The 12,500-nt window shown below is 48.2% G+C and overlaps 1 protein-coding gene across 1 annotated transcript in view; it reads left to right on the forward strand.

The window, feature by feature from the left end:
* The window catches only part of pdss2 (prenyl (decaprenyl) diphosphate synthase, subunit 2), a 60,010-nt gene that overhangs the window by 9,465 nt on the left and 38,045 nt on the right, over positions 1-12,500 (forward strand). Inside the window, exon 2 of the mRNA XM_063183533.1 lies at positions 1,396-1,530. Within this exon, the coding sequence (XP_063039603.1) occupies positions 1,396-1,530 (135 nt within the window). The remainder of the gene's footprint in view (positions 1-1,395; positions 1,531-12,500) is intronic.

The following is a 12,500-nucleotide window of genomic DNA, read 5'->3' on the forward strand; positions in this document are numbered from 1 at the left end:
AGAAAGAGGGAAGGAGAGAAAGAAGAGAAGAAAGAGGGAGGGAGAGAGAGAGTAGGAAAGAAAGAGGGAGAGCAAAGGGAGATAGAGAGGGAACGTAAGGTCGGGGGGAAAGAAGGACTGAGAGATAGACGGATGAAGAAAGAGAGGGAAAAAAAGAAGGAGGGGCTGGGGATACAGATGGACAGAAAGACAGAAAGAGGGGAAAGAGAAAAAAAACTGCCGGTCGGATGAATGTCTTGTGCTGCAAGTGGCATGCTAGGGGCTTCCCTCCACGCCGCTGAGTTCAAACAGCACGAGTAATATTAGCCGCCATAGCTGCCTGCCTGCCGCATTCTGCTGGGCTGGGCTGGGCTGGGCTGGGCTGGGCTTGATGGTGGTCCGTAGGGACCTCAGGCTGTTCTCTGAAGTTTGGCCACCGTTATAGCTTGCTGTGTGTGTGTGTGTGTGTGTGTGTGTTTGTGAGTGTGTGTGAGTCTGTGCAGACAGATTTTGTGTGTTCCGTTGGCTCAGCTGGTACGGGTTTGAAGTGTGGTGTACTGTGTGCGCGCGTGTGTGTGCGTGCGCACGAGTTCGTGCACGCGTGTATGCGCATACCTGTAGCCCTTGTGTGTTCCGGTAGCTCAGCTGGTATGGGTTTGAATTGTGTGTGTATAGTCCACAAAATAAATAAAAAATGTATGTGGTTCGGATGTGAGTCTTTAATTCTAATGCAAATATGTGAATATGGGGGTGGGGGGGTGCTTTTGCTTCAAGTTATGTCCTGTTGTACCACTGGGCCCAAGTAATGTGATCTCATTAAAATTGACAGTGCCTAATCGTACTGTAGGTGTGCAGCGTGCATGATATGATCTTCTTTTTTCTTGGACATGGCTATTACTTACCTTACAAAATAAACAGAATGAATACAGTAAAACATCAAGGAATCAAGATGTTGCACAAGATGCTCACACTTAATCACTCTTTCATAGCGCAGACTGATGTATGTCTACCCATAGTTATATTTATTGTATGTGCTTTGCCACGGTGTGTCTGGTCCATTATTTGTATTTGATTTGATTTGATGTTGGGGATATGCCACAGAAAATTCCTATCAACTTGGTTGACATGGTAATTCAACTCTTGAACTTGAACTTGAACTTGATTGCCCCGTATGTTATGTCAGAGATTCTTTAAGTATAGCCTATAGAGATATGCCAACATAATAGGTTTCTATGGGCACCTAACGTGACCAGGTTCCGGTCTGCCTAAAGGGGCGTGTCATAATGCTCCTAGCATTGAATAGAACAGTCCTCAGGTCTGCCTAGGTGTGCCTAAAGGGGGATTTCCCCCCCAATAATAGAACCCGGAAACAATGGGCCAATGGAACCTCTCTCTCTCTACTCTCTCTGGCCATAGGGGCTTCGTGTACGACAGCAGGAACAACCTGCAGATGCGTGGGCTGGTGGTGCTGCTGATGTCCAAGGCAGCCGGGCCCAGCCACAGCATCCCCGACCCCCAGCTACCAGACATGGTCAGCGGCATCTACCCCAGGTAAGAAAACACACACACATGCACATGCACACGCACACATGTGCACACTGCACACAACAAAATTGCATTCATGCCTCACCTGTGCAAGGGGCAACCCCCAATGGCGCTCCAAGGGAGCAGTGCGGCGGGACGGTACCATACTCAGGGCATACCTCAGTCATGGAGGAGGATGGGTGGAGAGCACTGGTTAATTACTCCCCCCATCAACCAGGCGGGTCAGGGGTCAAACCGGCAACCTTTGGGCTACAAGTCTGACGTCCTAACCGCTTACCCATGACTGCCTATGCTCAACCCATTATCACCCCTATAAGGATTTGTCAACAGCATTTGGAAGAGTGAACGAAAACAAACGGCTCGTACTGTGAATTTTATTCTCATACATTGTACTATGCATGAACACGTTCCTTGTGATCCATATTTTATTTTAGATCCTTGAACATGGTCAGCAGTACGTCTCCCAGAGTATACTCCCCATTCTCTGTGTTCCATAGATTTATGTTGGCCATTATTTCAAACAAGGCCAGTGACATCCATCCCAGGTTGCACGCACGCACGCACGCACACACACACACACACACACACACACACACACACACACACACACACACACACACACACACATTCCCTGTGCCACAGTTTAGGCCCCAGGTTAGGCACACACACACACACAGACACACACACACACACACACACACACACTCACACACACTCCACATGCTCCATAGCTGTATTTATGTCCTCCTCAGCTCTCGGCTGCTGCTGCTGCTGCTGCTGCAGCTGTAGTAGGGTGGGTGTCTGGAATCGATGTCTGTCGTCTGCTGCGCTGCCGCTCTGCTACAGTGAGGTGACGCAGCTCTGATTGTGTTTAGTGTAAATGTTTTGACCACAGGCGGCCACAATCAGCCTGCTCAAGGTCAGATTCACTTGGTGAGAAATAAAGACACTGAATCGCCCACCTTAGTGTGTGCAGACGCGTGTGCACGCACGCACGCACGCACGCACGCACGCACGCACGCACGCACGCACGCACGCACGCACGCACGCACGCACACACACACACACACACACACACACACACACACACACACACAAAGAAAGACACGACTCTCTCACACGCATACACTCACCGGCCACTATATTAGGAACACCTGTTACAACTGCTCATCGAGGCAAATTTCTGATCAGTCAATCACATGGTGGCAACTCGATGCATTTGTGCATGTAGACATGGTCGAGATGATCTGATGCAGTTCAAACCGAGCATCATAATGGGGAAGAAAGGTTATTTAAATGACTTAGACAATGGCATGGCTGTCAAGCTGAAAGGGTTTGACTTGAGTATTTCATAATAGACTGATCTACTGGGATATTCACACGCAACCATCTCTAGGCTTTACAAAGAATGGTACATCAAAGAAAAAAATGCAGTGAGCAGTGATTCTGTGGGCAAAAATGCCTTGTTGATGGCAGAGGTCAGAGGAGAATGACCAGACTGGTTTGAGCTGATACAAAGGCAACATTAAGTCAAATAACCACTCTCTACTACCAAGGTATGCATAAGAGAATCCATGATTACATAGCACATCAAATCTTGAGGCAACAATTTGGACAGGCTCACCATAAACGACACTAGAAGATCAGGAAAATGTTGCCTGGTCTGATGAATCTTGATATCTACTGCAACACTCAGGTGGAATGGCCAGAATTTGGCGTCAACAACATGAAAACATGGTTCAACCCTGCCTTACATCAACGTTTCAGGCTGGGAATATAATGGCATAAGGATATTTTCGTAGCACAATTTGGACCAATTAGCACCAATCTATCTTTGTTGGAATGCCACAGCCTACCCGAGTATTGTTGCAGGCAGTTCAGGCAGTTCTGAAGGCAAAACCCAGCGCTAGAGAGGAGTTCCTAATGAAGTGGGTGTACGTACCCCTCACCTTTCCATGTGAAACAACACTTCAGTGCCGTGTGTCAGTGGCAGCGGTTCGGTGTCCTCACAGTCTTTCCAGCACACTGTACCACAGAAAGTCCTCTGAGGTCAAAATAGCCCTCGAAAAAGCAACAAACAAACAAACAAGCAGAAACGTTTATTTGGCTAACAAACTAAAGCCTTCAGTCGGGTTCAGGGACGCACAGACATGTTTTTGTGAAGATAATTGCAGTAGTCATGGAAAGAAAAATAGGAGAAGAGTTTCTAAAGAAATAGAATCATTTTTTGAAATTGAATGGGTTTTTTGTTTTTATGCTTCTCACCAGTCCTCCGTAAGCCTCTCATTTTCCCTTAAACCTCATGTGCTCATGTGTCAGTGAGGGCAGTGCCTCTGTCGCACTGTCATTCATAGCATGGCGTTACAGCTCAGCTGCTCCTGCTGTAGTGTACCATGGCTCCTGTTCTCCATCCTCTATCCCAGTGGTTCCCAACCTTTTTCTTAAGGGACCCATGTTTTTACTATTGTATGCTTTGGTGACCCAACCACGCGAGCGCTCACACGAGACGGAGTCACAAGATGCCCTCCGTTTCCTGCGAAAACTTATTTTAGTTATTTTATTCCTCAATTCGTCTTTGGTCAAATATAGAATAAATGTTTAATGTAGCACTTACAATTTGTTGCGTCTATGCATTTATTAGTTAAATGCTTTGTCTTTTATTCAACATGGGCTATATATATTTAAAACGAAACCCCTTAAAATCAAGAGGGCTCCGCGGCCCCCTGTGGATCTTTGGCGACCCATAAGGGGGGTCCCGACCCATAGGTTGGGAACCACTGCTCTATCCCACCCCACCCCCTTGCTGATACATTCACCCACCCTGAGTCCCTCAGACAAAGGAGGAGGATTTGGGGCATCGGAGCCCCCCTGGGGAGCACGCAGGAGGAAGCCGACAGACAAGCCTTGTAACCACCACCTCCTCCTTCTCCTCTCCTCTCTTCCTCCTCCTCTTCATCCTCTTCTTTCTCTTCCTACTCCTCCACCTTTTCCTTTTGCTCTTCTTCCGCGTTAGGCCCCTGCACTGCTGCACTCTCGGCTAGAGTCTTTTCTGTTCATCTTCTCCTCCTGCGTTTCCTCCTCGTCTTCCTCCTCATCCTCCTCTACCTCATCCTTCTCATCCTCCTCATTCTTACCTTTCTTTCCCGCCTTTTCTCAGCACTTTTGTGCTGCCTGTTCTGTTTGCAGACAACTCTGTTCATCCTCACCTCCTCCTCATCTTCCTATTCTTCTTCCTCATCTTAATCGTCCTCATCCTCACCTCCTCCTAATCCCCCTCCCCCTCTCCCTCCACCTCTCACTGCTACATCTCTGTGCCACCAGTTAGGTCTGGTGCCAATTTGACTGGTGGCCAGGGGTGTTTAAACGGGTAGCTAGCTAGCACCCCTCATTAGGCAGCCTCATTGCAGCCAGCCCCCCCACAGACTGGTCATCTGGCCCGGGGAGCAGAGCTGAGCTGAGCAGAGCAGAGCGGAGCCGGCTGCAGGCTCCACAGCCACACCATTAACACTGGGAGCGGCTGCCAGGGCCTCCCAGAGCTGGGCTCAGCAGTTATTGTATTTAGTAATTCATTAATGTATTTAACAATTCATTAATGTATTTAACAATTTGTTTATTTGTTAATTTTATTATTTTTCTTTTTAATTTAATTGTACCTGTAGTTATTTACTGAAGTTATTTAGTGAATTCTGAAGATGACTGTGCTGTGCCAACAACCCTCCCCTAATCGATTTCAAGGGGAGTATTGTTTTATATAAATCGAACAAAATAACAGAGATTAAGCTATTATGAATCAAAATCATACACTACGTTCTCTGGTGACCCATGTTGCAATCCTTTATCCTGGAAGTGGAAGCAAGGGGTGTGTGTGTGTTTATTTATTTGTTTTTTTGTTTGTTTGTGTGCTTGTATGCATGTGTCTACGTGTTTAAGTGTGCATGTGTGTGTGTGTGCGCGCCTCGTATGTGAACGTATGTGTGTGTGAGTACACACAAACCGTGGCGTTGCCAGACTTTTTAAGCATCCACGATCGTGGGGGAGACTCACTCACTGGGCTACGGGGGCCCATTGGTCGGTGAGGGATCGTATGACTGGGCTTGTTAAAGAGGTGGAGTTGGGTGGGGTGGAGTGGAGTGGACGTGGACGTGGGGTGGGGTGGGCTGGATATGTAATAGTGGTGAGGTGGAGTGGGTGTGTGTTCATTCATGTTTCTCTACCACTGCTGCCGCCACCACTGCCGTAGCCACTGCTTGTGTGTGTGTGTGTGTGTGTGTGTGTGTGTGTGTGTGTGTGTGTGTGTGTGTGTGTGTGTGTGTGTGTGTGTGTGTGTGTCTGTGTCTGTGTCTGTGTGTGTGTGTGTGTGTGTGTGTGTGTGTGTGTGTGTGTGATGGCACCGCCCTCCCGCTCAGTGGCGTACTCCATATCCTGTTTCCGATTACAACTGTCTCTCTCTACAACAGGCTCGCTCTCTCTCTCTCTCGTACGCGCTCGCTCTCTCTCTCTCTCTCATTACTCAGACACACACACACGTGCATATATATAGACATATGCGTACACACTTGTGCGCCGCGCAAAACATAAGCCTTTTTTTTCCTGGAGGAATTCCGCACAGAAAGGGCAATTTTCCTGTGTGGATCACTTCATGGCGTTGCCAGGCAGTTACCAGAAGCTGCTGTTGTGTTTGGCAGGTAGAGCGCTAGAGGCATCTGAATAAGCTCTTTCTTGAGCCGGGCCAGAGAGAGAGGGAGAGAGAGTGCAACTGCAAGGTTGAGAGAGAGAGAGAGAGAGAGAGAGAGCGAGAGAGAGAGAGAGAGAGAGAGAGAGGGCGGTGAGCTGAGCGAGAGAGTGAGCCAGAAGAATTTTCAAAGAGAGAGAGAGAGAGAGAGAGAGAGAGAGAGAGAGAGAGAGAGAGAGAGAGAGAGAGAGAGAGAGAGAGAGAGAGAGAGAGAGAGAGAGAGGGAGAGAGAGAGAGAGAGAGAGAGAGAGAGAGAGAGAGAGAGAGAGAGAGCGATAGAGAGAGCGATAGAGAGAGCGATAGAGAGAGCGAGAGAGAGAGAGAGAGAGCGAGAGAGAGCGAGAAGAATTTTCAAAGAGAGGGAGAGAGGGATGGTGAAGGAAAGGTGTAGATAGAGATGAAGAATGAAGAGAAGCAGGCAGGGATGGTGAGGATGGACGAGGAGAGGGGGTGACGAGCAAGTGACACTGGTAGTAGGAGGGAGAGAGAGACAGACGCAGAATCAGGGAGTCGGACAGATAGACAGACAGGGGGACTGACACAGGGATGGCAGGGTAAAAGCCGTTAGGTCGCTCTTCTATTGTGTGGTGTAAGAGTCAGAGAGACGGCGGCGGGGGGGGGGGTAGGAGAGAGAGAGATGGAGGGAGGCATGGTCCACTGCGGAGCTCCCGGAAGTGTTGCCGTTCCCCTGTCGGCTGTCCCCTCTGCCTGGCCACTGCTCTGGGGCCAGAAGCCACCGCTCTCCTCTCCTCTCCTCTCCTCTCCTCTCCTCTCCTCTACTCTACTCTACTCTACTCTACTCTCCTCTCCTCTCCTCTCCTCTCCTCTCCTCTCCTCTCCTCTACTCTACTCTACTCTACTCTACTCTACTCTACTCTACTCTACTCTACTCTACTCTGTGCTGCTCCTGCTGTGGCTGCCTGGCCCTGACACAGGAAGTGACTGCATTCTTCCAGCCAGTGGAAGTCAGTAGTTCCCTCCACAGAATGGCAACCCATTACCTGGCTGTGCGGGTGTGCGTGAGAGAGAGAGTGAGAGAGTGAGCGAGAGAGAAAACAAGAAAAAGAGTTGCACATAGGAGCTAAATGCAAATCAGGAAAACTGGACTGAAAAAAAAGACATTAGTAAAAAAAAAAAAAAGGCAAACCCAAAGACAGAAGTGGGATACAAATGTTTCGGGTCTAGCCCATCATCATCGCTCCCAGGAAGCGAGAGAGAAAATGTGCGTCTCTGCTTGCTTGCTTTTTTCTCTCGCATGCCTTCTGTGAATTTCTTTTGATTTTTGCACAATGCTCGCAGGAATCCTGTCTGTGTTACATTGAACCACCTTGCACCTTGTGCCATTTTTTTTTACATATGAAAGCTCAGCGTGTACACACGCCACGCATACACACACACACACACACACACACACACATACATACACACACACACACACACACACACACACACACACACACACACACACACACACACACACACACACACACACACACACACACACACACACACACACACACACACACATACACACACAGCACACCACACACATACAGAGGCTTGCCTTTGAAAATAAACCTTGTTGACTAGGACAATTTTTGGTCAGGGCCAATTTCATAGCAAAATACATAAATGGGCAAACACATGTTTATTGGGTGGTCATTTTTTGAATGCTGTCATGTCGTCTCGGGGCAGTGCCCAAATACAAAACACATATTCTAGTCGGCTGTCATTTTGCCTGTCGCAGTCAGTGTGTGCCAACAAAATGTTGGCCCTACAAAAAAGGGCTTTTTTTTCTTTCTGTTTTTTCCCCTCTTTTCTTCCTTTAGTAAGGACGATGCCAAAAAACCTTCACACGTTTTTCGTAAGTGCCTCATAGTGGAAACCGTGTTTTTGTTTTGTCACAAATACAGAGAGACGAGAGACTTAATTCGACCGCAGTGGTGGCGGCAGCGGCGGTGGTCGGATTGACGATTCATCTCGTTAATAGGTTGACTGTGACAGGAAAGTGTGTCTGAGCTTCTCTGAATGCCGTGAATAAGGAACTCTACCTCACTCACTTTTCTGCTCTCTCACATGTCGGGAAAAGAAAGAGAACGAGCATCATTTCATGCCCGATTATGAAATAGTGGCGCATGCAAGCTCACACACATGCACACGCACATGCAGTGACGCGCACACACACACACACACACACACACACACACACACACACACACACACCGCATGCACGCGTGTGCACATACACCCACCTGCACGAACACACACACACACACACACACACACACACACACACACACACACACACACACACACACACACACACACACGTGCAGGAGCACACACACACGTGCAGGAGCACACACACACACACACACACACACACGTGCAGGAGCACACGTACACGTACACACACACACACACACACACACACACACGTGCAGGAGCACACGTGTACACACACACACACACACACACACACACACACACACACACACACACACACACACACACACACACACACACACACACACACACACACACACACACACACACACACACACACACAGTTCGCTTCACGTGTCACCCAAATGGCAACATATGTCACTCCCTGAGCCCCAGATTGGTCACCTCATCTCCTCTCTTTTTCACGCCTTGTTCTCTCCTTCCACCGCTCCATCATATCTTGCTCTCCTTTTCTCATGCTCTCTCTTTCCTTCTCTCCACGTCTCTTTCTCTTGCTTCTCTCTGTATCCCTCTCCATCTCTCTCTCTCTCTCTCTCATCCTGTCATCCTCTGTTTCCATATCATGTTCTCTCCATCATGTTGTGCTCTCTACCTCCCTCTCACCCCCTCCTCTTCCTCTCTCCCACTCCCTCTCCCTCTTTCTCTCTCTCTCTCTCTCTCTCTCTCTCTCTCTCTCTCTCTCTCTCTCTCTCTCTCTCTCTCTCACTTTCTAACCCCTCTTTCCCTCCCTCTCTCCTCCTCTTTTCTCCTTCACCTCTACTTCTCCCTCTCTCTTCCTCACTCATTCATACAATACCCCCCCCTCTCCCTCTCTCCCTCTCCCTCCCTCTCTCTCCCTCTCCTCTCCCTCTCTCCTCTCTCTCCCTCTCCCTCTCTCTCCCTCTCTCTCTCTCCCTCTCCTCCTCTCCCCTCTCCCTCTCCCTCTCCCTCTCCCTCTCCCTCTCCCTCTCTCTCTCTATCTCCCTCTCTCCCCCCCCACCCCCCACCCCCCCCTGCGTAGAGGAGCTCCTGGCGTGTGACATGGGGCTGCGGGCTCATTAGCAGCTGTGCGTAGTGATGGGCCGTCTGATTGATACCTCACAGGGGCCGGCTCCGCCCACTCTGACATGCAACATTTGTAAAACGTCTCCTGCTCCACTGCGGGCGGCTGATGGCTCCCCACCACTCCACACGCCAGACAGAGAGATGGAGAAAAGAACAAGGAGGAGAGAGAGGGAGAGGGGGGGGAGATGGAGGAAATGGGAGGGTATGGAAATGACAGCGAGAAAAGACAGAAAGAAAGAAAGACAGAAAGAATGAAAGACAGAATGTTATCAAAGGAAAGTGAGAGAGGAAGAGAGAGAGTGAGAACTGGAATGGAGGGAGGGTAACGTGAAATGATGGCGTGATAGAGAGCAGTAAGGGTAAAGACAGAAAGAAAGAGAGATAAAATAGCAGAGAGAGAGAGAGAAAAAGAAGGTGATGGGATATGAGAGGTGGAGCAGCGTTAAGCAAGAATGAACGAAAGAAGGAAAGACGAGCAGAATGGTAGCTAAGGAAAATCAAAGGGATCGAGAGAGGGATAGAGACAGAGCAAGGTGGAAAGGAGAGAATGAGACAGAGTGGCGGCGGAAAGAAAAAATCACAGCAAGGGAGAGAAAGTGAGAGAGAGTGATAAAGAAAGAGGAAAAGAATGAGGGAAGAGTGAAGCGAGGGAGGGGTGCAGGGGCAGGCAGACGGCTTCTCTCCAGTGCACACGCCACTTCCATAACAAATCATTCGGGGGGGGGGGGTCATGCTCTGTGTACACCTGCATGCAGTACCCTAAACCTGTGCGTGCGTGCATCTCTGTCTTTGTTAGTTTGTGTTTGTGTCAGTCTGCCAAGCCTGTGTGTGTGTGTGTGTGTGTGTGTGTGTGTGTGTGTGTGTGTGTGTGTGTGTGTGTGTGTGTGTGTGTGTGTGTGTGTGTGTGTGTGTGTGTGTGTGTGTGTGTGTGTGTGTGTGTGTGTGTGTGTGTGTGTGTGTGTGTGTGTGTGTGTGTGTGTACCAAGCTAATGTGTGTCTGTGTCAGTGTGGGTCAGCCTGCTAATGTAAACAAACATGGTCTCTGTGTGGATGTAAAGGAAGCTTGAGCTTGCGTGAGGTTATGTGGTTGGAGACGTAAGCTTATTGATTTATCTTCTGGCACGCGGCAACTCCGCATCCGCCTCGCCACCAGAGCATCACATTGTTGCTGTTGGCTGAAACCTCCTGTTTGACCATGTGTACCTCAGGGAGAGACGCGCGCCTCCTCAGTCCTCCATTTACTCAAGCAACATCAGTGGGATGGGGCATCAGTGTCTCTAGCTATTTTATTTCTTTTTCTGAACTTAAAGGTGCACTGTGTTTTTAGTACCGGTAGTTTATTTACAGAATTCATGCTGCCCATTCAAAAATGTTACCTTTTTCAAGAATACCACCACCATCAAATTCTAAGTATTCATTACCTCCGCCAAGGAGGTAATGTTTTCGGTCGCGTGTTTGTCTGTTTATTTCTTTGTCTGTCAGTCTGTTTGTTTGTTTGTTTGTCAGCAGCATAACTCAAAAACTAATCAACGGAATTTGACGAAACTTTCTGGAGTTGTTGCTAATGACCCAAGGAACAAGTGAATAAATTCTGGTGGTGATCCGGATCACGAACTGGAACCAGGACTTTTCTTCACCATTGCTGACCTATAAATCTAGATGCCCCTAGTGACCAGAAATTGAATTGCGGGGACTCAACAAAAAGAAGGCAGAAAGACTTAGGGTGTAACATAGTCAAATGTTCTATCAAGCAGCTTCCTTGGCAGAGGTCTGCGCTCTCTGAGTGCTTTATGACTAGAATAAATTGCACTTTTCAAACATTAAAAGGGGGATCTTCTCCATGGTCCGCCATTTTGAATTTCCAGAAATAGACGTGTAGCTGAAAAACATACTAGTCATAGTAAATATTAGTTTATTATTCAGTAAATATTCAGGAAAAGCAATGAATAGCATAGTTGCAATACCTACTCTGGTCGCAATCCTACACAGTGCACCCTAAGCTTTTTTTTTGCACAAGGGCAATGTTAATTGAGCTTGGTCAAGGGTGTAGAATTCCTCTCTTCAACAAACAACTTTGAAATGTCTGGATATTTTCTCGCAGCCCTTAACATTGTGCCCCTTTGAAAAAAAAAAAGAAATGTTAATAGAGCTTGGTTGAGAGTGGGGAATTCTTCTTTTTTTAACAGGGTGTTGCTATGTGGAAATAAGTCCTGGTGATAAGAGGCATTGGGAGGCAGGAGATGGAATGGTGCAATTGCTTATCTATTGCCCAGTAGCCTGATGATTTGGTTTTTGGGATTTCGAGGCTGAAGGGGAGGGGAGGGACGGATGGCGGGAACCCTTGACTGTCCCTTATCTGTCCCAGCCTCCAGTGCCAGACAAGTGGAACATGGAAGAGCACAACTCCGTTTTTTTTTTCAAGAAAGAGGACACACCTTGCACATAGTGTTGTTTTTATTACACAACTGCATTTCTGCGTGTGCCTTCTTCACCATATAAGAGGTGCGGCCTCTTTCTTGCAAAATTTGAGTTGAGCATTTGGGACAGCAGCACCCTCACAATCAAGGTACTATAAGAGTGAAGCCTGCTCCAATGCTCCAAGCTGACAAATTGAGAGCACAACTCCTTGCCATAGTCATACCAGTTTTTTTCATGTTTTTTGGGGGTTTGTGATGGAGTGACCTAGCCAGGCTGTGCCCTCCTAGTGACGCAACACTTTCAGTGTTGCAACTAGTCAGGTCAAGAGCAATGCAAGTACTTTCTGAGTTCCCGAAAATACAGGAACTCCTCCCACTTTGTGGGTAAGCAAACAACCATAAGCAAACCAAGGGAGGTGGGAAATGTTAGTTGTTATGCTCTTGGTCAGACCAAGGCTCGAAGAGACTTAAACGTCGATGATAATCAGGCTAGGAGTGACCGTCACTAGGGTTATGGGTGTGTTCTGACTGTCACG

This window comes from Engraulis encrasicolus, chromosome 19 (genome assembly GCF_034702125.1).
Source record: "Engraulis encrasicolus isolate BLACKSEA-1 chromosome 19, IST_EnEncr_1.0, whole genome shotgun sequence".
NCBI classification, from domain to species: domain Eukaryota; kingdom Metazoa; phylum Chordata; class Actinopteri; order Clupeiformes; family Engraulidae; genus Engraulis; species Engraulis encrasicolus.